This window comes from Brachypodium distachyon, chromosome 4, assembly GCF_000005505.3.
Source record: "Brachypodium distachyon strain Bd21 chromosome 4, Brachypodium_distachyon_v3.0, whole genome shotgun sequence".
NCBI lineage: Eukaryota > Viridiplantae > Streptophyta > Magnoliopsida > Poales > Poaceae > Brachypodium > Brachypodium distachyon.
The window spans coordinates 42,811,074-42,837,794 of record NC_016134.3 but is presented as its reverse complement, the minus strand read 5'-3'; the positions used below and the strand labels follow the sequence as shown (position 1 = coordinate 42,837,794).

General features: G+C 42.4%; 3 protein-coding genes and 4 long non-coding RNA genes across 11 annotated transcripts; 5 read left to right on the top strand and 2 right to left on the bottom strand.

Moving 5' to 3' along the window:
- Window positions 1-482: 482 nt before the first annotated feature.
- Window positions 483-2,998, top strand: LOC100838123 (2-hydroxy-6-oxo-6-phenylhexa-2,4-dienoate hydrolase). Of its 5 annotated transcripts, none has more exons than XM_010240198.3 (4): window positions 483-1,330; window positions 2,164-2,262; window positions 2,364-2,435; window positions 2,521-2,663. In XM_010240198.3, the coding sequence occupies exons 1-3, from the start codon at window positions 638-640 to the stop codon at window positions 2,433-2,435; spliced, it is 864 nt and encodes a 287-aa protein (XP_010238500.1). In that variant the 5' UTR covers window positions 483-637; the 3' UTR covers window positions 2,521-2,663. The 5 variants fall into 5 exon arrangements, with proteins under 5 accessions (XP_010238500.1, XP_010238501.1, XP_010238499.1 ...); XM_010240199.2 differs by having other exon boundaries at window positions 489-1,330; window positions 2,164-2,256; window positions 2,521-2,998; XM_010240197.3 differs by having other exon boundaries at window positions 491-1,330; window positions 2,364-2,431; window positions 2,521-2,998.
- A 3,466-nt stretch (window positions 2,999-6,464) lies between these two features.
- Window positions 6,465-10,273, top strand: LOC104584729. The gene is made up of 3 exons (XR_002966028.1): window positions 6,465-6,527; window positions 8,214-8,528; window positions 10,152-10,273. It is a non-coding gene; the product is annotated as an uncharacterized LOC104584729 (long non-coding RNA).
- On the bottom strand, window positions 8,366-13,790 carry LOC100842391 (putative fatty acyl-CoA reductase 7). The gene is made up of 10 exons (XM_003578593.4): window positions 13,205-13,790; window positions 12,846-12,949; window positions 12,465-12,667; window positions 11,450-11,550; window positions 11,116-11,311; window positions 10,130-10,291; window positions 9,907-9,988; window positions 9,520-9,786; window positions 9,288-9,415; window positions 8,366-8,917 (listed from the first exon to the last, which is right to left on the bottom strand). Exons 1-10 carry the CDS (start codon window positions 13,281-13,283, stop codon window positions 8,749-8,751), a joined length of 1,491 nt encoding a protein of 496 aa, XP_003578641.1. The 5' UTR covers window positions 13,284-13,790; the 3' UTR covers window positions 8,366-8,748.
- Window positions 11,978-14,767, top strand: LOC104584730. Its single transcript, XR_001407510.2, has 6 exons — window positions 11,978-12,098; window positions 12,524-12,743; window positions 12,855-12,971; window positions 13,219-13,299; window positions 14,157-14,232; window positions 14,536-14,767. It is a non-coding gene; the product is annotated as an uncharacterized LOC104584730 (long non-coding RNA).
- Window positions 14,768-17,191: 2,424 nt separating this feature from the next.
- Window positions 17,192-19,088, top strand: LOC112272450. The gene is made up of 2 exons (XR_002966235.1): window positions 17,192-17,388; window positions 18,622-19,088. It is a non-coding gene; the product is annotated as an uncharacterized LOC112272450 (long non-coding RNA).
- On the bottom strand, window positions 18,939-23,777 carry LOC100842081 (fatty acyl-CoA reductase 1). Its single transcript, XM_003578592.4, has 10 exons — window positions 23,555-23,777; window positions 23,233-23,336; window positions 22,865-23,067; window positions 21,846-21,946; window positions 21,512-21,710; window positions 20,539-20,700; window positions 20,312-20,393; window positions 19,921-20,187; window positions 19,689-19,816; window positions 18,939-19,320 (listed from the first exon to the last, which is right to left on the bottom strand). The coding sequence occupies exons 1-10, from the start codon at window positions 23,631-23,633 to the stop codon at window positions 19,152-19,154; spliced, it is 1,494 nt and encodes a 497-aa protein (XP_003578640.1). The 5' UTR covers window positions 23,634-23,777; the 3' UTR covers window positions 18,939-19,151.
- Window positions 23,240-25,057, top strand: LOC106866895. The gene is made up of 2 exons (XR_002966236.1): window positions 23,240-23,358; window positions 24,688-25,057. It is a non-coding gene; the product is annotated as an uncharacterized LOC106866895 (long non-coding RNA).
- Window positions 25,058-26,721: the final 1,664 nt, after the last annotated feature.

The following is a 26,721-nucleotide window of genomic DNA, read 5'->3' as shown; positions in this document are numbered from 1 at the left end:
TCATGTGGTTTGACATTTTCTTACGATGCGAGCCACGAGGGAAGCATGCGCGCAGGAACTTTGTTCCCACGTCAAAGACCATAAATATGATGCGACGGCTATCCTGCGGACGGACGCACTTAATATAAGTTTCGGGCCACTATAGCATGGGCTCGACTCGACTGGCTGGCCTGTTCGTCGCGATCGTCCTGCCCTACCGCGTGCTGCTGCTTAATTTTTCGAGTTTTGCTCCGTGTCTCCCACACGGCCACCTTCACCAGCCCCCTATTTCGTCGTGGATCTGTCCAGACAAGCTATACTACTGTACGATAAATTAATGAGGCGCCGCCCGTGATCAGTAACTTGAAATCACCACTGAAAGGCGGCGGCCAACTGTGTTAATTAACCGCAAGGTGGTATGTGACTATGTGTGGCTGAAATGGTGCCAGCTGGTTTCATACTGTCCAATAGGACCGGATGAACATGCTATCTGTAGAGGGGAAATGGTAACGTCATGCTCCCTCGTCGGACAAGTCACTGCCGACGATTCTCCAAATCAAGCTGCCACCACACCCTTAAATACAACCAAATTACAGCACAAGCAGCAGCAACTGGTGCCTACTACTAGTACACTACATCGATCTACCGTACTGTCATAATGGTGAACTGGGTAGAGGTGCTAAGGAAGCACCTGCTGGGCCGCATAGCCAAGAACGCCGGCCTCCGGCAGCACGCCGTCGCCGTGGACGCCGCCGCCCCCGGCACCGTCATTAACCTCTGGCTGCCCGATCACAAGCTCAAGCCACCGAAGCAGAACCAGAACGACCCAGCCGCCACCAACAAGCGCCCCGCCGTGGTGCTGGTGCACGGCTTCGCGGGCGACGGCATGATGACGTGGGCGTTCCAGGTGGGCGCGCTGCGGCGCCAGGGCTACGACGTCTACGTCCCGGACCTGGTCCACTTCGGCGGCTCCACCTCGCCGTCGCCCGACCGCTCCGTGGCCTTCCAGGCGCGCTGCATCGCGGCGGCGCTGGGGAAGCTCGGCGTCGAGCGGTGCGCGGCCGTGGTCGGGTTCAGCTACGGCGGGCTCGTGGCGTTCCAGATGGCGGCGGCGTGCCCGCCGGGCATGGTGCGGTCCGTCGTCGTCTCCGGCTCCAGCCTCGTGTTCACGGGCGCCATGAGCGACGCCCTGCTGGGGAGGCTCGGCGGCGGCGGCGCCGGGACCGGGACGTCGTCGTCGCTCACGGAGCTGATGCTGCCGGATTCGGTCGGCGGGCTCAGGTTCCTGTTCGCCGCCGCCACGCACATGAAGCTGTGGTTCCCCCGTCGTGTCCTCAGCGATTTCCTCAAGGTCTAGCGTTCTTCCCTGGTCCCATCATGCAATAAATTTTTCCCCATGAATTTTCATAGGAATGTTATAAACTGGAATAGTAGTATTACCACAAAGATGTGATATTGTCATATCATTATAAAAGTATAAATTTAAAAAAAAAACACTTTTTGTGTCTCCACGGAACCATAATTATCGCTAATTGTTTCAGATATTCACCACTCTTCACGTTCTTACAAAACTCAAATATGGTAGGTTAAGTCATTTGACACGATTTCAGAAAGTTATGGCCTGCATGTCAAGTGTGCTTTGTCCCGGCTGGCTGAAACGTCAGATCTGGACCTGACCAAACTTGTTAATATTGCTTGTTGTGGCCCGCATGGCAGGTGACACATGTCAAAAGAAACGGACCAGCCGGCCGGGACAGTGTCTCACACGACATGCGGGTTATAATTGTCAGAAACTCCGTCAACTAGGTTAATCTATCAGATTTGGATTCTACGAACGTGATTCTCTGAGACAATTAGTTGTAATGGTGGTTCTGTGAAAAGCTGCAAAAAAGATATGCTTTTCTGAAATTTACTCTTATTATAAATATATTTATATATATTGACAAATCTAATGGCAACATTTCCCCCGTTAAACAGTCGAAATATCCCTTGCATATAGAAACCACACGAGTTAGTTATAGCTTAGCGAGGTTTGATCGCGCTGCAAGTTTTCTAGGAAGTGCGTTCATTTATCAAACATCGATCGATCCATTTACGAACCGAGATGGTAAAAACAAGTTAGATGTCATGGGACTGATGGGTTGGAATTAACCACACACACATTCTCATCGTTTACTGGTGCAGGTTATGTATAACAACCGAAAGGAGAGAGCCGAGCTGCTGGAAAATATGATTACCTGCAGGGACGAAAAAGCACCGGCCCCTGTGTTTCAGCAGGTTCACGTACAGTACTGCATGCCATATATAGCATTATTATGCATTTATGCCATTATCTCTGGCCCCTGTAATTTCCTCTTAATTAACTTTTGTTTATGGACGTGCAGAACATACTTCTGTTATGGGGAGAGGATGACGACTTCTTCCCCGTGGAAGGCGCCAAGATGCTGAAGGAGTAGGTACCTAAGGGAAATTAGGTACCGAAACTTCACCATCGAGTTCTCGATCGTAAAGGCTGATGGATACTTGTGTGCATGCGTGCAGGGAGCTGGGCGAGAAGGCGACGCTGCGAAGCATAAGCAGAGCGGGGCATCTAGCCCACTTGGAGAGGCCATGCGTTTACAACCGCTGTCTCAAGGAGTTCCTGGCTCTCGCAATGCATTCTCCCACGTCATCTTGGCCTGAATTATAAGAATATGGCTGGCTAGCTGCTGCTTGTTGTGACTCGGTGATTAGCTAATACATCTATCTTCTCGCAAAAAATGAAAGCTAATACATCTATCAGGCAGACGAATAAATGGAGATTGAAAACGTACGAATAAACTGTAGGCTGGAGAATTGTCAAGGGCGTGTGTGTCCTTGCATGCGGTGAGAATGAAGCGTACTTGTTTAATTGTCGGTTCTTTGTTGTAAAATTGTCCATGCTACCGATCAATAACTCATCATGTAACTACTTAATTTAATAGTCTGTGTCTAACTCGTCCAACGTGAGGTGAGAGAAATAAAATCTTAATTACTCTTTCTTTAGTATTTACATCCGGGAGCTTGTGCATGCAAGATATATTAATCGTTGGTCGAATAACATACTCCGTACAAGCTTACTCACGTTTTCCACTTACTAGCCGAAATGCCCGTGCGTTGCAACGGAACAAAATAAAATGATTTTTTCTTCAGGTATTCTCAAGAAGCATAACCATGAAATCGAACAGAACCATAAAAGAGAAAAATTCAAAGGGCTAAGCAAATCAAGGAAAGAATCATCATCATGGATAGTAAAGTGGAGAGAAAAATCCCACTGATATAAGGACCGAGAACCAATCTACACACCAAATCAAACCCATGCCATGAAGAAGAACCAGAAGAACCTAACAAGATAAATGAAGAGCCCATCCGTACATCCAACTTCTTTCGGCGGGGGAAAGACCCATCGACAGCTGGGGTGCGGCGGCGGTTGCGCAGTCGGAGGTGCCCAAAAATGCAGATTTTCCCATTTGTAAAACCAGGTTCCAAAACGCAGGCGAACGAACAGGCTGCATCCCAGACAATCCCAGAACCATAATATTTACAAATTTTCTCCAAACAAGAAATACCAAAACAAGACGTTTCTCAACTTTTCAGTTCCATCTGTTCTTCAGTTCAGACATCAGAAGGTCGGACTGAGAATTGAGCAAGGAGACTCTAGTGTTGACCAGAGCTTGGAAGACCTTCTCGCCACTGCAGTCGACGCTAGCAATGCACTATTCCAGGTTCTCATGGAGTTCGAAGGCGGCCTTCCGCGCCTACTCCACCGGCTTCATGCGGCCCTTGGGCCGAAGCTGCATGGTGGACGACTCATCGCCATTATTGCCGGCACTGCTGTTACGTTTCCTTGCCGACCAATGCATGGCGCGCGACATCAAGCGAGCGAGGTCGGCCACCCACCATATGCTTTATCTGGCTCTCGGCGCGTCTGACGAAACAGCGATGAATCTCGAGCGGGACGTGAGCCAGTAGGGCGTGGAGGCGACGTCGACGCGAGCGGCGGTGGCGGGCTGGCGGCGGCGTTGGAGGCGAACACGCCGGAGAAGACAACTGCGGAGGCGGAAGCCACGGCAAGCCGCGGTCTTCGTCTGGAGGTCCTCAGGCAGCACGACGGCGGCGAGACGCGGGAGGTCACGCTTGGAGGCGGTAGCCGGCGGAGGCTAGCACGGCGGGATGTGGCGGCGGGATGGGGGCGACAGAGCAGAGGGATGCAGCGGCGGCGTCGCTCAAGCCTCAAGGGAGGGGAGACAGAGAGGATGAGGCACGAAGAGAGAAAGAAAATTCAGCGTGGGGGAAAACGGACGAAGCGGGGTGGGGCCACGCGAGCGACGAGGGACGAGGGACGAAAAAAAGATGGAAAGTTTGACAGGCAACTAAACAGCGTGGTGAAGGGAACGGTCCGTATTTTTTAGATAGGTATAGATTTAATACCATATCATTCACCTGCAGCATTGCTCTTATCCCTTCTGTCAGATGTGTATCAATGACCTATGCCTGGTGGACACTCTACACGAGATCTCAACCAGTTATTCCACCATCTTGGATAGATATCGTCACTTCGTCCACATACCGGTGCCGACGGTGACGCAATTATCAAATCCTAGAGATTGTCGCCACTCGCCAACGATACAATATAATCGATCTCAAAAGATATTGAAACGTCATCTCTCAATACGATATAGATTGTTGGAGACAATTCTTTTTTATGGCGATCGAATATTAACGGATGGCATATGTTTGGTTGCTCGCCACACATTGTCACATTTTTGTGTTACAAGTGTGACATGGCACACCTTTTGTGGTGTTGACAACTTGCTTACCATTAGTGTGATAAAAATCGGCCAAACTGTTCATCCTCTGGTCGACGTGGTTGGCAGCTACATCCCGTGTGTAAATTTTTATAATTACCTGTAATTTTATTCAAATTTGACATTCATTAAAATTATTTTGATAAAATAAAAAACAACAAAGTAACTCATATAACTAAGAATTACATTGAAATCTTTCAAAAAAAAATCTCGATCGTATCAATTTTCACAACACGAAATATCTCCAAGCCTTTGGTAAAGATATTGCAATCAGACTAGAACAATGGCACCACTAGTCCAATACTTGCACGAAATTAACTATTTTTAAAGGTTTCAGAAAATTGCTTGAGTCGTCCATAAAAAAAAACTCCCTTCGTCCCAAAATAAGTGACGTGGAATTATATAGATTTAGATCATTCTGAACCATTTACGAACATTATAGCGAATATGATCAAGACATATATGGCTCCTACATAAATAACAAGTTGTGCGGCAGCTATAAAGTAGGAATTCAATAAAAAAAAGGATATACAAACAAGAACTAATCCCAGCAAAAAGGCAGAATAAATGGGGTTGAAAGTAATACTACTCCTAAACCCCCTAGTAGAAGAACAAATCCCAAGAATAGCACAAGAATCTCGTGTATTGGTCCACGAGATTCCACGTCACTTATTTTGTGACCAAGGGAGTATGAAAATACACGAGCGTTGAACATAAACCACGGAATCCCATTTGTTTTTTTTGTTTTCTTGAGAAACATCCGGCTTTATTGATTCAATAAACAAAGTACAAGTGATCGAAATTGAAACGAAAACCAACAACAAAAAATCCTAATGAAACTAAAAGTTACATCAAGATACTTTGAAGTAAATAACTCTTGATCCATTATCCGTATCTTGAAAACTCGTCATGTCTCCGGTGATGAAATTGCAGAAGACCAAAACTGCACAAGCTGGACTAATCTTATAGGTTTTGAATAGCCACATGAGTCGCTCACCGCAACCGATGAGAACCTAATATCGTTGAACACACTCTGGCCGGGGACACACCCCTTGCAAGGTAGGTTGTCGATTTGCTGATTCGTCGCCGAACCAATTAGAAAGAAGACCAAAATAACGAAAAAACAAACCGTGAGATCCACTAGCTCCATGAAGTAGATCGTGTTGACTGCACGAAGAAAAAGATGGAGCCGGGAGACTATTATTCCATACGCCGTAGCCTCCTCCACCAAGACGCCGTTGCGAGGACACGAAACCTCACAAAAAAAAGTAAATAAACTGCAACTAGACGATGATCTATGGTTTCCCTCGTCACCCGATGCCTAATCGACCGGCAATCGGAGACGAGGGAAACCGGAAAAAAAACGCTGATCCGAAAACTTCTGACGGCGAGGGTTCCGCCAAGCTCCTGGCGGCTAGGGCTTGCTGCGGAATCCCATTTGTTACTTTGATTCATTCTCCTTGGATGTACTAGTGGGCCGGCCCGTCTAAACCACGGCCTAAACAACTTGTCCACCAAACAACACAGCCCACGCACGCTCGGTTTCCGCCTCGTCGCCCAGGTCGAGGCGGGCGGAGATGGCCAGCCGGCGAAGCAATGGCCTCCACGGTGGTCGCCGACGATGCCCTGGGCCATGCCCCCTTGGACGCCTCCTTCATCTCCCTCCACGGCCGATTTCCCCTCCGCCACCCCCCCCCCCACCCCCCTTCCGCGCTTCGGCGGGTACTTCCCCCCTAGCCTCTCCATGTTTGGTTCCGCATGCTGTTCATCCGCATTTTGATTTGGTATCTTGCTCAGATGGGATGGCATGATGGCGTACCGTGCGGTCGTGCCTCGCGATCTAAGATCTCCCTTAAGAAGATCGCACGTAGACTAAATGTTACAGTAGAAAGTTTGTGGTGAACTGGTGATCATACATTTGCTTCCCCTCTTTCGGAAAAAAAAAACTACTACCTCCGATCCCCTCAGACTTATTATGGATCGGAAGGAGTAGATATTAGCTGCAGCATATGGTGTTCAATCAGTACATCAATTTCTAGAGAACAATCCCCCTGCCAAAAGATGGAGAATGGTTATTGGCGTGGGCCTAGACGGTAGACATGTTTTTTTTTCATCAACTGTCGTTTTCCAGCCAGTGGAATTGGGGATGTTACCCGTCATTGTTTTAAAGAAAATCGAGCATGTATGAACATGCATTCTGGATGTCTGATCTCCTCGAATATATAGGTATCTGCCTGCAATCTAGTTTTCAATTTCTGGCATTTTAACACATTTCTTTTTGAAACCTGGTGGTCTGTACCTATGTGCCTCGCTGCTGCGACCTAGCGCCTAGCGCTTTCTACGAAATTAGTGCAATGTAGGTCCGCATATTTGTAGTGCTTGTTTATATAATAGGCAGAATAACATGTTTTTTTTTCTTCGGGCTAAAAAAGGAGAATAACATGGTTTTGTTCTGTGTGGTATTTGATATTACCTTCATCATCTTATTTTGTTTTCACATTTAATCTTGTTGCTGACAAAATAATTTCTAGTTTGTTTTAGTGAACATTTGGTCACTTTGCTCATAGGCTCATTTGTCCCTCTATATTTCAAAACCACATCGCTTTTAGCCCCTCCACTGGGTTTTTTAAGTAAAGAATTAATTTTGCACTTGTACACTATGCACAGCTGATCTGCCGGACCCTGTTCTGATTAAACTTATATGACAGCCTATTCACATACTTGTACACCAAGGGCGCGGGTTATTCTTTTCCATAGAACACCCTGACCAGATTGGACCCTTCACCCACTTTGAACATTCTGTTGATCTTTATAACTTGCTCCTCCACATACAGCAGACCACAACTTGCCGATTTCTCATGTCTTCAATCTATCGTCCACAAACTCTGTGTCCTCTTGCTCCTTCGTGCAACCAAATCATGGTCCTGTACTACTGGTGCCGCTTGTTCGATCATGTAGATCAAGGTTTGCTGCCTTGTTTTAGAAAGTCTGCATCATTGTCATATATGCACTACAAGATTTACAATTCTTTACAACACTTGATGGTGATGCAGTGATTGTAATCCTTTCAATATTTTGTCCCGTACTGCCGATAGTATTTTTCCACATATTTCCATACAGTAAGATTGTATAGTAAATTAGTGATGAAATTTTGTTGGCACACTGATGCTGGTAAAATGATGTCTCTTGCTAAATTATTACCAAAGGATCACCACCATTGTCAACATAGTAATAACTGCTGTGGAATATCAGAAACTTAGCAGTGATGCCAAGCAGCTATGATCTACAATGCTACTATCACAGATTCAGCCTATGTCACCTTGGTCTGTTCAAGATTCCACAGATCTGCTTTTTCTGTGTTGAATTTGGTGCATGAGATATCCTCTTTCTGATTTTGTTTTTTTACAGAGAATGCCAAATGTGAGTGATGGAGCGCCATATATGGCGGCGGAGAACTGGTCACAAATCAGGAAGAATGCACTCAAGAGAAATGGGCAAAGACAACTCAGGGTGGCATAGCAAAAGAGTGTGCCCACAGAACATAGGGGAAGACACTGACATCCCATCTCAACACACAGCTTTGCTCCATTACAACACAGGGTGGCATGCACTTGCCCCATTACAACACACAACTTGCTGGAATAGGAAATCAAAGAAGAAACCCATCATGGATGCATATCTATGGACAAGAACAACATTTTGTATCAGGCTACGGTCTAACAGGTTGGTACCTTCAGCCGAAATGACTAATTCTTAGGCAGAATTGATCTGACTGACGCATGTTTTCACATTTATTTATATATTATAGATACATACAGAGGGATCATACTCTTGCATGTCCTTCACTTCATACAAATTATAATGTTTGGCACTATGATATAAATTTTTTGTTGGACAAAGATGATTATCCTTTATCTCAGGGATAGGAAGATTCCGTTCTTCTCTATATACTTCCCTTCTTTTTCCGGCCATACTTTAGCACAGCTGGGACGTGGACATTCAAGAGATACGTGTGCCAGTCCATAGATTTGGGATCAAAGTTAAATATGCTGCCATCACTGCCGTCCATCTTTACTTCCTTCCTCAACCTTGTCAAGTTCGTGTCATCAAAGCTTTAAACACAAGAACATCGAAGAGAACTGGATCAGCATATATAATTACAATGAGTAGATGAAAGAAAACAACATCACTAATCTTTTTGACATGAATAACTAAGTATCAATTGATGGTAATCAAATATAGATCTTAGAGTATATATGCAACACGACCACATACTAGTATACTACTCTTTAGTTTGTCCAAACCCTAATAAGAGGCATATGTACTAGTGGCCCCTTAATCCGTGCATTCAAGGTCTAACAGTAACATAAAAACTAGACAAATTAGTGGTGAAACAAGGTTATTGCAGACTGTGCTGTTATCCAAAATGACAACTTAAAAAGTGCAGTAATTTGTGGAACACAAGAACAAAATGGATCTTACCATCCTTCGAAGAAGGCATATGGTGTATACAGCTTGACCAAGAGCATCAAGAAACCGTATCTTCGGTTGTGCTTATTATAATATTTTGAAAATAACCCACATGATAATAGGCTCACTGCATGCAGTATCTGTTCGGTGGAATTAAAGATATGATAGACAAAATATGAGTCACTAAATCATAAGAACATTGTATTGGCATGTGTGCATTTGTGAATCACATATGATTATGTACCTCAAGTGGTAGCTTATACACCAGGATCAGATATGCACGGAAGTAAGCAAATCTCTTGAATAAGTATGGCCTTCTGTTTTGGAGGGTTTTCCCGTTCTCTAGTACACGAGGATGGATGGAGAAGTAATCCAAACATGCGTCCTCAAGAACGTAACCAGTCAATGGATTCTGGAGCCCTGAGCTCACGTGGTAAACAACTTTCCCTTTCTGGTTCCAGTGAACAACCATGGCTACCAGGGTTGCATTTACCACCATGTCTGCAGGAACCTATATATACAGACTGTCAGTATCTATCAATTTGAAGATCTAGTCCAGTTAACCAGGTTGCTATTAATCTGTCTACATCCCTAATAGCTAGTACATATAATTTCTCTGTGTATTGCTCACCACATCCATTATGTCTTTGCGATCACCTACGAAACATGGGAATGCTTGCTCATCATAGGCAACAATTAGAGCATCAATTGTCCTGGAGACAAAATGGTAGCAAAACTCATTTGCTAGTATGGTGTTGTCCAGCTAGGATATATATGTAGTGCAGTTACTTGTACAGCAGCGAACGATTGCACAACATTGATATGCAAGTTGCTCGTTATAGATCTGTTCATACCTTGCCCCTTCTATCCACCCAGGAAATGGGTCTTGATATGTGCTGGTCACCATGTTGGGCCGAATTATGACGACAGGAAGGTCTCCCCACTGCTCCGCAAGTAACATCTCCCCCATAGCCTTGGTAAATGTATATACGTTTGGCCATCCAAAATGGCAAGCCCTTCAAAATTTAAGTAGTGTCAAGTTTGTCATACTCATACGTGATTCCCCTCAGTTTACCAATGAAACAATGTTCTTTAACTTTACAAATAAAAGATAAAGGTAAGGCATGTCTACATTGACCATATGATGATATAAGTATAGTGGATGTTACAGGTTAGCAATAGTAGGTTCATATTTGTAAGATTTTTATTCCATAAAGCTAAAAAAATTCTACAAAGCACCTTCAACCAGCAATAGTAGGTTCATATTTGTAAGATTTTTATTCCATAAAGCTAAAAAAATTCTACAAAGCACCTTCAACCGGTCAACCCTTAGACCAACTATTTTAAGTTGGCACGTGTCATGATCTTAAATGCTCCAAACCAGAGTCTAGAGGTGGCAACGTTTGATATGACAGATGTTTTATGAATGACATAGCTATCTCAGTAGTTTGATCTAAAATTTGGTTTGCGCTAAATATACTCACTGCATCAGAAATATTAGTTGTTTAGAAAGCACTTGGTCAAATGCCTAACTTTGACTATTAACACATAAAATGCACCATTAGAATTTTCGTTGAACGTGTTTTGAGAACATGACTATTATTTATAAGGTAATATTAACACATAACTTTGATATGCTATTATTTACATTGGTCATGCGGAAATGGTACCCTTAGACTTTTCATTGAACCTATTTTCCAAATACGGCATTTTTTATATCTTTTACCAGCATATTCATGAAAAAGTAGTTTTCAAATTTGCATGTAAAAGAACACACCAGTGTCCATAAGCTCATATACATTATTAAATAAATAAAGTAACATATTTAAATTGGTCAGACCTCTTTAGGCCAAGTTCTTTCATGGCTGTCTTCTCCAATTGGTCTGAGCTACCACTCTTAGACGTTTTGAGTTCAGTCTTGACCTTTTCAGCTAACTGCAACTCGGCTTCAATGTCCAAGTAGTAACCTTGCCGTAGTGTTTCACCCATCTGGAGTGTTTTCTCCAATAAACGTCCTTGGGTACCAGCTACAAAAGCTAAGAAAGACAAACAAAAAAGCATGATCATTATAGTTGATTAAACACATGTATTCAAAACTTAGTGTAAAGTTATGCTTTATTTGCGATGAATTATTCATTTTATGGACAAATGGGTATATATAAGCACGTACGTACCAGTGGAAACATGAAGCAATAATTTCAGATTCGTGCACTTCTTTGCAAATTCACATGCATATTTGGCTCCTAATGCATTAGATGCCAAAGAAACATCGTACCTGTACATGCAATAAAATTCAAGGAACATGCCAAAATACTAAAACTGAAATAATAAAATTGTTTGAGCTCTATCCTTCCAGCACCTAACTTGCTATGTCTTTTAAAGAGACATCATGTATGTAGGCAAGATAATCAACCTATCATGTGAAAACGGACATCTGGTGAATATATTTCAAGATATGCAATGGTGTTCACCAGGTTGCTGCAGGGACAAGTTCAGTGCTGTGCGCCTCCAAAATTCAGATCTGAGCTCTGCTCTTGATACATATGTATGCTCATATACTAACCCCTGCACTATTTTCTCTGTTATTTTTGTACTCCTACTTCCATTCCAAGAGATAGATGAGTTTGGCCCACACATGAATGAACATAATAGACTCGCCGGTGCATGTTCCACACAAGTTAATTCAATTGCTAGGTAATGTGCAGTTTTCGAAATTATTAAATATTAGCTTTATTTTTTCTATGTCTTTTGCAAGTTCACCCACCTTCCCTTTCTGTCTTGGTAAGACTATTCTCAGGAAAGTCAAACTGCATGGGGCAAAAGGTGATTGATTCTTAGTAAAAATATCAGCCAGATCTTACTGAAACATGTCTGTCCGTATACATGCCGAACAGTACTACAGATGTATATATTGACTGTGTAGTACTTACTAGATTGCACCTGGTCATTTTACTTGCCGTACTGGATAAGGACACGGTTCCCAAGATAAACCGATAGAAGAAATAAGTATAAAGATAAATAATTGCTTGGGATAAACAATCTGTAGTTTACAATGATAAATCTAAACTGTATTATGTATTTTTCTGTCAGTAGTTCTTATAGAAAAAACCCTCTGAAATACGTCTATGTATATCTCTGGCAATTAAGCTAACAACTATTGATTTATTTTCCTGTCTAATGTGTATATACCTTTCGTAAAAGCTAGTCGTTGCAGCCCCATTGACGATAACATCGATCTCCTTACACAGGGCGTCAGCTCTGGAGCTGTTGAGCCCGAAGTTGCGATCCCCGATGTCTCCCGCCAGAGGAACTATCTTTTCCTTAAAAAGCTTCTGGAAGCCAGCAAGCCCATGCTTTTCCCGCAGGGTATTGAACAGATCCTTCCCAAGAACCTGCACCAGGCCAGGAAACCAATCAAGACAAGACAAATTCAGCGCCGGTAGTTTCCCAAGGAGGCGATCGACGCACGTAAGATTAGACCTTGTCCATAGCCAGCACAGCATGCATGCGTAGGTAGCTGCGGTAATGGTAATCGAGAATAACAATGACATATCTTTTTTTATCGCTTACCTGGGACAGGATACGCTGCTCAGCGGAGGCAGCGTCCGGTGCACACACCAGCAGGTAGAGCTTCTTCACATCGGACTGAACCCTCAGTATCTTCTCCACCAGCACTGCATGTTCATATCGGTACAGGTAAATGATCTATGCATGTACATAATATTGTACTCCTTCCGATCCTCAATTCTTCTCGTGGTTTTAGTTCAATATAATATAGTACTCCCTCTGATCCATATTACTTGTCTCAAATTTGCCCAAATATGGATGTATCTATGTTTAAAAAGCGTCTAGATACATGTAATATTTCGACAAGTAATATGGATCGGAGGGAGTATAATAGAATGCTAGTATATAATATGCATACATACATTTTCCAAGGAAGCCAGTTGAGCCAGTGACGAGGATGATCTTGTCCCGGAAGCACCCAGCCACTGCAGTGGCATCCATCGCCTGCAGCTACAGAGTATGCTCACCCAACCTGAATAAGAGTATTTCCCGTTTCTCCTGGAAGAATTTAAGCTGGAGTCGACCAGCTGCAGGACGTATATTAGATATCCGTGGACTTGTGTTTTGGTTCGTGTGGATGCATGATACTTATAATCGATGAATATTAATTAGCATGATTGGTTGAGCGATAGACAGGCCAGTTTATGTCACTATTGAGATGAGTGAGTACATGAATGCCTCCTAATACGGAAGGTTGTTTGTCTTGTACTCGACTTGATTATAGCAAATGGTTGTTGATCTCCAAGAGATCCCTAGCTAGTAAAATGAGCTGGTTTTTCTCCTCTTGCTCCTTATGGTAAGTAGGGGTTCATCAGTGGTTCGTAAACTTCAGGCAGGAGTTACTTGCTCATAGTCATAGCCTCATAGGGTCAAGGAGGTACTTCCATAATTCTTGTCGTGGTTGTAGTCATAGGGTCAAGGAGGTACTGTCTCCGTTCCATAATTCTTGTTGTGGTTTCAGAGGGAGTTAGGATCGCTATTCTAGATTCGCTTACTTGGCTTGATAGGGCCACTTAGTGCCTTTTGTGCTTTCTCCCTTCTCCTTTGGCCACTGGGTGTGTGTGGTCTGTGTTTTTGTCTTGGGGTCTTTGCCCCTTGTAAATTCTTGTATATAGTGTACTCCCTCCGATCCTAAATACTTGTCTCAAATTTGCCCAAATATGGATGTATCTATTCATAAAAAGTGTCTAGATACATGTAATACTTCGACAACAATTTAGGATCGGAGGTAGTATTTTTTTGCCCCTTTTTTAATATATTTCACCCCTGCTCAATTAACATGTGCTTATGTATGTTACTAACACGGATCAGCAGAAAATAAAATCACGAAACACCTATGTACAAAGAGAAGTTTGCATTGGAGTAGACGAATTTTGAAGAGTGTTCAACGGTATGGTTATACTCCTATTTTCTCTCTTTAATTCTCCCTCTCCAGCCAGATCTATCTCTCAACCATTGAATGTATGGTTATAAGAGATGACATCTTGGGGAGCGTCCAATTGGTCGGGCTTCCCAAGACGATCTAGCTTGCTATAGTTAGCTTCATTTCCAAATTACGGAGTATATTATTACAGGTTGGTATCAACATTACGTTCGGGGTAAAGGGGGCGAGGAGGGGATCATAATGGATATAACTGTGGATTGCAACACATGCAAATACTGATGAAAAATACTGACAACTGTCTATGCCCAGGTGGTATTCTGAAGCCGCTGGATCGATGTCTGATACAAATGGAAGCCAGAGGCGAAGAAGTGCAGGATCATCTGTGACGTGGTCTGAAGCTGCAGGAGGGAAGCTGACAGGGTCCTGGGGCTGGTGAATTCTTTCGGTTTTCAGTTGTTACTGTTGTTCTTTCCGTTTTTACTCGTGTAAGGATGAGCTTAAAACTCTCATGTTTCATCTCTGCAATGGAACGGGGCAAATAGCGTTTTGCTCCAAAAGAAGAAAAAACACTTTCTTTGGCATTTTAATACCCATCGCGATCCATCAATATCGAAAACACTGGTGTTCCCAGATCCTAGCACTGGGGTTTATATCAGCCGGTGCCTCCTGACAGTTGCACACCACTGAATCCACAGGATCGGCTAGAGACGGTTGGCAGACACGTGTGTTTGACTGCCGGTTTAATGCTCTTTTTATTGCGAGAAGACTGCCGGTTTAATGCACATGGCTGTCGCCCTCTCTGAGCATCTCTCGCATGTTGCCGTAAAAAACCAGCCCTTAACATAGTAATGTATAACTCAAAACTGTTTTACGATTTGTCTTTGGAGGAACAGGTCTCATGAACTCGGCGCATAAACTTTTTACGGATCGGGTATATGGAATCTATTCCGTAAATTCAGGATTCTGGAATCTGTTCCGTAAATTCAGGATTTTGCAATAGATTTCAATAGTTCGATAGTTCGACATCACAAGAGCTTAGTACATCCCAAAATATGCGCAATAAAATCAATCAAACATAATCGAAAGAATACGCAATGAACACCACGATGAGACCTATCATGTAGAAACGCCGTCGTCGACAAGCTTGCCGCCTGCACCACCGGCCAAAACACCATCACCAGCAGCCGAGTGGCAGCACGACCGGCCGAGCCAGTCGAGTCGCCGGAAGCACCACTACCAACACCAGCAGCCGAGGCACCAGCACGGCAGCACCACGACCGGCCAAAGTAGCTGCAGCCATAGCTTGATGTCTCGTTACAAGATCTCAGCTCGTCTCATCTCTCACCACTCTCTTGTCAATTGGTCTAAGTCCACTTGAATCCATCATCATCGCCTTGTTTTCCTCGGCAAGCAATTTCGACATCACTTTGTTCTCCCCAATGGCGGTCTTGCGAGCCTCGAGTTGGATTTTCCTCTCCTCAATGGCGGTCTTGCGGTCTTCAACTTCCCAGATTGCTTGCCACTTTAGCAACTTGTGTTCTTGCTTCTTCTCGCCGTGGCCAACTTTCCTTCCAATTTTTTGGAAGCGGTGACTTCTTTATACTTGACCAATTTTTCATCAAGCTTGTTCCTCAAACTTGCAGCCTCGGCTTGCCTCTTGAGCTTCTCCTTCTTAATTCCTTCAATCAAACTTCTCCTTGTTTCTTCCTCCCTTTGGCGCCGCGCATTACTATCGTTATCCAATTCAACGAATGGCCCTTACTCCAAAGGTATTTCTTGATCCCTCTTCGTTGGAGCACTATGTGCAAGCCATTTTCAACAATGTTGGAGCACAAAAGGCGTGTTCTTCGACGCCGGCATTTGCTTGTACCTCTTCGTTGCAATACGATCGTATCATGCAAAGAATGCAAATTGTGACAAACAAATTTTGTAAACGGAAGGAGAACACAAACAAAATTGAGCCATGAAGCATCATCCCGCACAAGATGCTATGGACATGAAGTACATCTAGGACAAAGTGAAGGACAAGAAGGACATCTGAAGCAATTTCTCGTCACAAAGAGCTTGTTGGTGAGAAAAGAAGTTTGTTTGTTTTGGGCTGGTTCATGACTCGGAGTCAGAACTCTTTTGGCGACCTTGGAGTCGTCTGTAGCTAATACTTCCACTGCTCGTGCAGTTTGAACCTCTAGTTCTTAGGATTTGGGTGTGTTCTTGGTGTTGAGCGCTGTGTGGGGTGAACTGTTGTTATTTCGTTATCTCTGATAGTGGAATCCGATCATGACCGTATGGGAAAAAAATCTTCTGGAAAAATCTGCACACATAATCCCAACGTGTTATTCCAGCATATCCTACTAGACCGTCACTCTCTAGTGCTGTTTGGCGATTACTCTCTTCTTTCCAAAATATAGAACATATAATTTTTTGATAGTCTATTTTACAATGGTTCTTGATTTTGGATCATAAAAGTTGATAGTTAGGCTTATCATCAGGGTTTTTTAGGAAAGAAGTTTATTATCAGGTTGATCACACTTTAGATAACTAAAACTTATACAACTTACATTTTGGGACGAGGAAGTATTTCTCTTTTTGACGTAGTTTTGATTTTTCTTAGAAAAAATCTGACGTAGTTTTTTAGAGCAAGAATCTGACATAGTTTTTCTTTTTTTTAGAAAAAAATCTGACTTAGTTTTTTTAGAACAACGATCTGGTTTTATTTATTAAATGAACATAGTACAACTGATCGAAAAAGCTAAAACAACGACGAAGATTTCGGATAAACCGAAAGTTTTTTCTGCCATAGTTTTTTTTAGAGGGTTTTTTCTGACATAGTTGAGATGATTTTTTGATTCTTTTGTTCTTTATTAATGCGCTAGTGGGCAGGCCCACGGCCCATCTAAAGCACAGGTCCGCCAACAACACAGCCCACGCAAGTTTCCCAATTATATTCTAAAAGTAAAAAGAAAAAAGGACGGCTCGGTTCCGCCTCGTCGCTGAGGCTGAGGCGGCGGAGATGGCCAGCCGGCGAAGCAATGGTCTCCACGGTGCGGTCGCTGATGACGCCGAGGGCCATGCCTCCTTGGACGCCTCCTACCTCTCCCTCCGCGGACGATTTCCCCTCGGCCGCCCCCGCTTCCGCATGCTCTTCATCCGCATTTTGATTTGGTATGTTGCTCTGGACTCTGGTAGTCTGCGCCCTGCGGGATAGCATAATGACGTATAGTGCCTCGCGATCTAGCTTTATCTTAAGAAGATCGCAAGTAGACTCGGTAGTTCTACTGAATTTTAGAAAGTTTGCGGTGAACTGGTGATTATACGTTTGCTTCCCCTCTTTTCGGGGAAAAGACTAGATATTAGCTGCAGCTTATGGTGTTCGACCAGAACTATCCCTACATCAAGACTGACAAGACTGGTTATTGGCGTGTACCTGGACAATAGACATGTCTTTTTTATCAACTGTCCTTTTTTCCAGCCAGAGGAATAGGGCATGGATGAGCATGCATTCTGGATTTGGGATTTATCTGCAATATAATATTTGTAGTGATTTGAGTTTTGGTTGTTTGTTTATATAATAGGAAGAATAACATGGTTTAGTTATGTGTGATACTATGATGTGTCTTATTTTGTTTGTCTATTTAATCTGTTTTGTTGAGGAAATAATTTCTATTTTTTTGTAGTGAACATGTTTTGTCACTCTGCTCATAGGTTCATTTGTCCCTCTTAATTTCAAAACAAATCACTTTTAGTCCCTTCACTGGTTTTGTTAAGTAAAAAAAGCAGGCACTTGTACACTCTGCACAGCTGCTCTGCCGGAGCCTGTTCGGCTAAAACATACATGTGACACCCTATTCACATACTTGTACGCTAAGACACAGGTCATGCTTTTCCATAGAACACCCGGATGAGATTGGATCCTTCCCTTACTTTGAATATTCTGTAGATCTTTATAACTTGCCCCTCCACATACAGCAGACCAGGACTTGGCAATTTCTCATTCCTTCAATCTCTGTTGTCCACAATTCTGTGTCCATGTCCCCGTGCTCCTTCATGCAACAATATCTTGGTCCTGTACTTCTTTTGCCGCTGCCCGCTTGTTCGATCATGTAGATCAAGGTTTGCTGCCTTGTTTTAGAAAGGCTGCATCATTGTAATACGCTACAAGATTTACAACTTCCTCCAACAATTAATGGTGAGACAGTCATTGTCATTGCTTTATTACAAAAGGATCACCAGCATTGTCAATATAGTAATAACTGCTGTGATACAATAGAAACTTAGCAGTGATGCCAAGCATGATCTACAATGTCACCTTGGTCTGTTCAAGATTCCACAGACCTGCTTTTCTGTGTTGAATTTGGTGTGTGAGATCTCGACTTTCTGATTATTATTTTTACACAGAATTTCAAATTTGAGTGATGGAGCATCACATATGGCGGCAGATGACAGGTCACAGATCAGGAAGAATACGATCAAAAGAAATCGGCAAAGACATCACAAAATGGCACAGCAAAAGAGCGGTCCTCTGGGCCCACATAACATAGGGGAAGAAGCTAACTTGCTCAGCATGTACTTGCTCCATTACAACACACACCTTCGCTGGAGTAGGAAATCGAAGAAGAAACCTGTGGTGGATGCATCTATGGACAAGAACAACTTTTCGTATCCGGCTAAGGTCTAACAGGTTAGTGCCTTTCAGCCAAAATGACTAACTGTTAAACAAAATTGAACTGATTGACACATGTTATCACATACAAACGACACTTGGGTCTATGAATATTTATTTATTCATATATTATAGATGCATACAGAGAGATCATATTCTTGCATGTGCTCGCTCATATAAATTATAATGTGTGGCAGTGTGATATACATTTGTTGGACAAAGATGCTTATCCTTTATCTCAAGGATAGGAAGATTCCGTTCTTCTCTATACACTTCCCTTCTTTTTCCGGCCATACTTCAGCACAGCTGGGACGTGGACATTTAAGAGATACGAGTGCCAGTCCATAGATTTGGGATCAAAGTTAAATATGCTGCCATCACTACCGCACATCTTTACATCCTTCCGCAACCTTGTCAAGTTCGTGTCATCAAAGCTTTAGACACAAGAACATCAAAGAGAACTGGATCAGCATATATACATTACAATGAATTTGATGAAAGAAATCAGCATCACTTTTTGTAAATGAATTAGTATAAATAAGTATCAGTTGACGGGAATCAAATGTAGAGATTATAGTATAGTTGCAATATGACCCCATTCTACTCATTAGTTTGTCCAAACCCTAATAAGAGTCATATTTACTAGTGCCCCCTTTGATTTGTGTGTTCAAGGTCTAACGATAACATAGAAAATAGACAAATTAGTGGTAAAATGAGGTTATTGCAGTTTGTTCTGGTGTCCAAAATGACGAACATAAAAGGTGCAGTAATTTTGTGGAACACAAGAAGAAATGGATCTTACCATCCTTTGAAGAAGGCATACGGTGCATACAACTTGACCAAGAGCATCAAGAAACTGTATCTTCGGTTGTGCTTATTATAATATTGTGAAAACAACCCACATAACAATAGGCTCACTGCATGCAACATCTGTTCGGCAGAATTAAAGATACGATAAATAAAATATGAGTCACTACTTCATATAAACTTTATATTGGCATGTGTACATTTATGAAACACATATGATTATGTACCTCAAGTGGTAGCTTATACACCAGCATCAGATATGCACGGAAGTAAGCGAATCTCTTGAATAGGTACGGCCTTCTGTTTTGGAGGGGTTTCCCATTCTCTAGTACACGTGGATGAATGGAGAAGTAATCCCAACATGCGTCCTCAAAAACGTAACCAGTCAATGGATTCTGGAGTGCTGAGCTCACGTGGTAAACAACTTGCCCTTTCTCATTCCAGTGAACAGCCATGGCTACCAGCGTTGCATTTACCACCATGTCTGCAGGAACCTATATATATACAGATTGTTAGTATCTATCAAGTTTAAGCATGTAGTCGAATTAGCCAGGTTGATCTATTAATCTGCTACATCCCTAATAGCTAGTACATATAATATCATTGTGTATTGCTCACCGCATCCATTGTGTCTTTGAGATCACCTACGAAACATGGGAATGCTTGCTCGTCGTAGGCAACAATTAGAGCATCAATTGTCCTGGAGACAAAATGTTAGCCAAACTCGTTTGCTAGTAGGGTGATGTCCAGCTAGGACACATGTATGTAGTCTAGTTACTTGTACAGCAGCAAATAATTGCACAACGTTGATTTACAAATTGCTCCATTGTAGATCTTGCTCATACCTTGCCCCTTCTATCCACCCAGGAAATGGGTCCTGATATGTGCTGGTCACCATGGTGGGCCGAATTATGACGACAGGAAGGTCTCCCCTCTGCTCCGCAAGTAACATCTCCCCCATAGCCTTGGTAAATGTATATACATTTGGCCATCCAAAATGGCAAGCCCTGCAAAATTTAAGTAGTGTCAAGTTTGTCATACTCATACGTGATTCCCCACCCCCCCTCTCAGCTTACCAATGGACAATGTTTTCGGACTGTACATATAGAAGATAAAGGTAAGACATATCTACATTGGCCATATGATGATATAAATATAGTGACTTTACAGCTTAGTTATAGTAGGTTCGTATTTGCAAGCTTTTTTATTTCATGATTCTACAAAAATCCTACAAGGCCCCTTCAACCTTAGACCAACCATTTTAAGCCCGTGACATTTGGCATAACAAACCAACCACATCTTTAAGTTGGCATGGGTCGTGATCTTAAATGCTCCAAACCAGAGGTCTAGAGGTGGCAGCGTTTGATATGACAGATGCCTTATTAATGACCTAGCTATCTCAGTAGTTTGATCTAAAATTTGTTGTTTGTTTGCCTAAATATACTCACCATCAGAAATATAAGATGTTTAGAAAGCATTTAGTCAAATGCCTAACTTTGACCATTAACACATAAAAGGTACCATTGGACTTTTCATTTAATTTGTTTTGAAAATATGACTATTATTTTCAAAATATGGCTATTATTTAAAAGGTACTGTTAACACATAACTTTGATATGATATTATTTACGTTGGTCATGCGGAAATGGTACCATTAGACTTTTCATTGAACGTGTTCTCAAAACATGGCATTTTATACCTTTTGCCAGGATATTCATGAAAAAGTAGTTCTCAAATTTGCATTTAAGAGAACACCAACATCCATAAGATCATATACATTCTTAAGTAAGGAAAGTAACATATTTAAATTTGTCAGACCTCTTTAGGCCAAGTTCTTTCATGGCTGTCTTCTCCAATTGGTCTGAGCTACCACCCTTAGATGTTTTGAGTTCAGTCTTGACCTTCTCAGCTAACTGCAACTCAGCTTCAATGTCCAAGTAGTAACCTTGCCGTAGCGTTTCACCCATCTGGAGTGTTTTCTCCAGTAGAAGTCCTTCTTGGGTACCAGCTACAAAAGCTAATAAAGACAGGCAAAAAAGTATGGTCATTATACTTGATTAAACACATATATTCAACACAGTGTAAAGTTATGCTTTATTTGTGATGGATTAATCACTGTATGGACAAATGGGTATTATAAGCACATACGTACCAGTGGAAACATGAAGCAATAATTTCAGATTCGTGCACTTCTTTGCAAATTCACATGCATATTTGGCCCCTAATGCATTAGATGCCAAAGAAACATCGTACCTGTACATGCAATAAAAATTCAAGGGACATACCAAAATACTGAAAGCTGGAATAAAATAAATGTTTGACCTCTGTCCTCCCAGCACCTAATTTGCTAGTATTTCTTTTAAAGAGACATCATGTATGTAGGCAACATACATCAACCTATCATGTGATATAGGTATTCACCAGGTTTCTGCAGGGACAAGTTTGGTGCTGTACGCCTACAAAATTCAGATCCGAGCTCTGCTCTTGATATACATGTATGCTTATATACTAACCCACACACTATTATCTCCGTTATTTCTGTACTCCTGCTTCCCTTCCAAGAAATAGATGAGTTTGGCTGACACATGAATGAACGTAATAAACTCGCCGGTGCATGTTCCACACAATTTAATTCAATTGCCAGGTAATGTGCAATTTTGGAAAGGATTCAATACATATATTTTCAGTCCTTTTTATTTCTGTATTGTGGTGATCCAGCAAGATTTACATTTTTTTTCCTTTATTAGCTTTATTTTTTGTATGTCTTTTGTAAGTTCACTCACCTTCCCTTTCTGTATTAGTAACACAATTTTGAGGAAAGTCAAACTGGATGGGGCAAAAGGTGATTGATTCTTAGGAAAAATATCAGCCAGGTCTTACTGAAACATGTCTGTCTGTATGCATGTCGAACAGTACTACGGATTTAGATATAGACTATATGTAGTAATTACTAGACTGCACCTGGTATTTTACTTGCTGTACTGGATAATGACATGGTTCCCAACATAATAAACCAATAAGCATAAAATAAATAATTGCTTGGGATGAACAATCTGTAGTTAACAAAACTGTATTATGTATATGTCTGTCAGTAGTTCTTAAAAAAAAACTGTGAAATATATCTACAGCAATTGATCAAACAATTATTGTCCTGTCTAACTGTACATATACCTTTCGTAAAAGCTAGTCGTTGCAGCCCCATTGACGATAACATCGATCTCCTTATACAGGGCATCAGCTCTGGAGCTGTGGAGCCCGAAGTTGCGATCCCCAATGTCTCCTGCAAGAGGAACTATCTTTTCCTTGACGAGCTTCTGGAAGCCAGCAAGCCCGTGCTTTTCTCGCAGGGTATTGAACAGATCCTTCCCCAACACCTGCATCAGGCCAGGAAATCAATCAAGACAAATCATATGCAGACAAGGAGGCGAGAAACGCACTACTGCGCATGTAAGGTTAGACCCTGTCCATAGCTATCATGGCATGCATAGCTGCGGTAATGGTAATCGAGAATAACAATGACGCGTTTTTTTATCACTTACCTGGGACAGGATACGCTGCTCGGCGGAGGCAGCATCCGGCGCACGCACCAACAGGTAGAGCTTCTTCACATCAGGCTGAACCCTCAGTATCTTCTCCACCAGCACTGCATGTTCATATTAATACAGGTAAATGACCCATGTATAATAAATATAGTACTACTCCCTCCGTCCAACAAAAGATGTCTCAAATTTTTCAAAATTTAAATGTATCTAGACATGACTTAGTGTATAGATGCATTCAAATTTAGTGAAAGTTGAGACATCCTTTGTTGGACGGAAGGAGTACTATATATACTATTGTTGTATATTATATGCAACATACATTTTCCGAGGAAGCCGGTTGAGCCAGTGACGAGGATGATCTTGTCCCGGAAGCACCCAGCCACCGCGGCATCATCCATCGCCTGCAGCTACAATGTAGACGATCACCCTCACCTGAATAAGGATATTAGCCGTTTCTCCTGGAAGAATTATAAGCTGGAGTCGACCAGCTGCAGGGCCTATATGTACGTGGCCGTGAATGCTTGTATTTTGGCTCGTGTGGATGCATGATACTTATAATCGATGGAGATTAATTAGCATATTTGGTTGAGCTGTACCCGGGCCAGTTTATGTCACTATTGAGATGAGTGAGTGCATGAATGTCTCCTCTAATAAGAACGGGTGGCCGTCTTTGTCTTCAACTTTATTATAGCAAATGGTTGTTGATCTCCAACAGATGCCTAGCTAGTAAAGTGAGCCGGTTCCTCCTTGCTACTTACGGTAGGTAGGAGTACGTACTATGGGGGTGCTTAGTTAGTTAGTAGGAGTACTAGCTAGTATGGATGCTTAATTAAATAGTCAGGGCAATGGTGCTCAGTTAACATATGCTTATGTATGTTACTAGCACGGATCAGTAGATAATAAAATGGCACAAGCACCTATGTGCTAAGAGAAGTTTACATTGGAGTAGACGAATTTTAATTAATGAACAGTGGTGGAGCCGGTATAGAACTAATGAACCCAATGGAATAAGTAATTCCTTCATCAATCTAGTGTTTGCTTTGTTTATTAGTGAAAAATTACACCATAATCAAAAGGGATCGATGCCAGTGTACTAGTTCTCTAGCTTCGTCGTGCTCACCAGTATGTTTACACTCCAATTTTTTTTTTCTTTTATTCTCCCTCTCTAGCCGGATCTATCTCGCAACCATTAAATGTGTATGGTAATAAGAGATGACATCTTGGGGAGCATCCAATTGGTCGGGCTTCCCAAGATCTAGCTAGCTATAGTTAATTGCATTTCCTAATTAGATCATCGCAGGTCGGTATAACATTACGTTCGGGGTATAGGGGGCGGGGAGGGGATCATAATGGATATAACTGTGGATTGCAACACATACAAATACTGATCAGGACATCGATCAATATTGATCACGATGGATGAAAAAAAATACTGACAAGTTCTATGCCCAGGTGGGGATCTGAAGCTGCTGGATCGAGGTCTGGTTACAACTGGAAAGCCAGGGCCGAAGAACCGCAGGATCATCTGTGACGTGGTCTGATGCCGCAGGATGGAAGCTGTCAGGGGGCTGGGGCGTGTGAGTTCTTTCGGTTTTGACTTGTTATATATTACTGTTTTCTTTCAGTTTTTACTCTTGTAAGGATGAGTTTAAGACTCTCATCTTTCATTCTTTGCTAGAGAACGGGGCAGATAGCATTTTTGCTCCAAAAAGAAGAAAAACAAACGCCTTGGCAATCAATACCCATCGTGGTTGATCCATGTCGAAAACAACTGTAACTTGCCCTTAAAAGGGAACCATATATCAGCTGGCACCTACTGACAGTTGCACACCAGTCAGGATGGGCTACAAACGGTTGCCAGGCACGTGTATTAATTACTGCCGGTTTGATGCATGTGGCTGTCGCCGCTTTATTGTGATGTGTCTGGCCCGCTGCCCAAACTCATCACCAATTCACCACACACCACATGTACTCCGTACGAGCGTATACATATTCTGGTGGAGATCACGAAGGAAGGAAGGAATCCAGTTGGTTGACCTTCTGTCATGGCCATTCCGGAGGTTATGCCTTAGCGTCAATCATTTTCGGTCTTTGCTACGTTGCCGTCGCTCGCACAGATTATAGTTGTACTGATAATCCAAGATAATGCCGATCAGAGAGACCAAATGATGCTAGTGGCTCCCCGTGTTTCTCGTCGTTCTTGTTCTCATTAGTTAACTGATGGGCCAAATGATACTAATTTCTACCTTCGGTGAAGTCGTCGTTTTTCAAGCCCCCGCAATATTTAGAAAAACTAAAAACATCCGTTGGTTGACCATTTAGATGGCTTATGGCTGACTAAAGAGACATGAAATTTAGTAACATGTGCTTCTAAGACATGAAATTTATACCAATAGATTTGTCTTCAAAAGTTCTCGTCTATACTAAGTTGTGACATTTAACATGAGACGGACGGAGTACATGTTAATAGAATTTATTATTGGTCAAAGTCTTGTTTTAACCAAACCAAATACACCAACCTTTGTTAGAAGGAAGGAGTATTGAGTATGCTCTCATAGTTCTCATGCCTCTCTTTTTTGTCTTGTCGTGACTTGTGATCTTTGCCCGCATTGCTATCTCAGAGTTCTCATGCATTGTGTCTCAAGAGTTCATGCATATCTCTTACTACGTTTCATGGTTATCATGTACTCCTTCTGATCCAAGTAAGTGTCTCAGTTTTGAACTAAGCCTAGTTCAAAACTGCGACACCTATTTTGGAACGGAGGTAGTATTATTTTCTGACATATTGTTTTACATTTTGCCTCTGTCCCGCTTTGGGCCATGTTGTTGTTGGACATCTATAATTAACAAGGTAGTGCAAAATTATCAATCATGGTAGGACAAAAATGGATGATTTTTTTCGTCAAAACATATCAATATGGTATCAAGGTTTGAAGATCTTGTCGAGAGAAATGCAACATCGAATTCAACATTAATTTCAATTTGAATCTTATATCTAAGGGGTGGTGTGTGTGGGCGGGGGGGGGGGGGGGGGGGGGGGATACTTTATCATGAAAAATATCGGTGTGTGATCTAGATCCGAAGATTTCGTTGAGACAAATCTAACAAAACCGTCATAGATATAAGAATACAAACAAAAAATTCTGCGGGAGTGCATCTACGGATGAGGGCTCTTTTGAGTCCGGAGACGAAGGAGCCATGGCCCATGGGGTCAATTCGCTCTGTTCCCGGCCCAGCTTCCTCTTAAAAAAAAACTTTTCAGAGAACTTCTGTGGCCACATCTGGCTTCCATGGACCTGTCGTCGCGGTCCATTTATTGGAACCCCTCTTGTTGGTGAGCCCGATATCCTCGTTTCAGTTGACGAAAGATAAGAATGAGGCCAAATTGAGCAACAACGGGCTGCAAAACCAGAAGCGTCCGGAGCTGGGCGGTTGACCAGGCCTAATTGAGTAACAATCGGCAGGAAGCTGATGTATTTCTTCGCA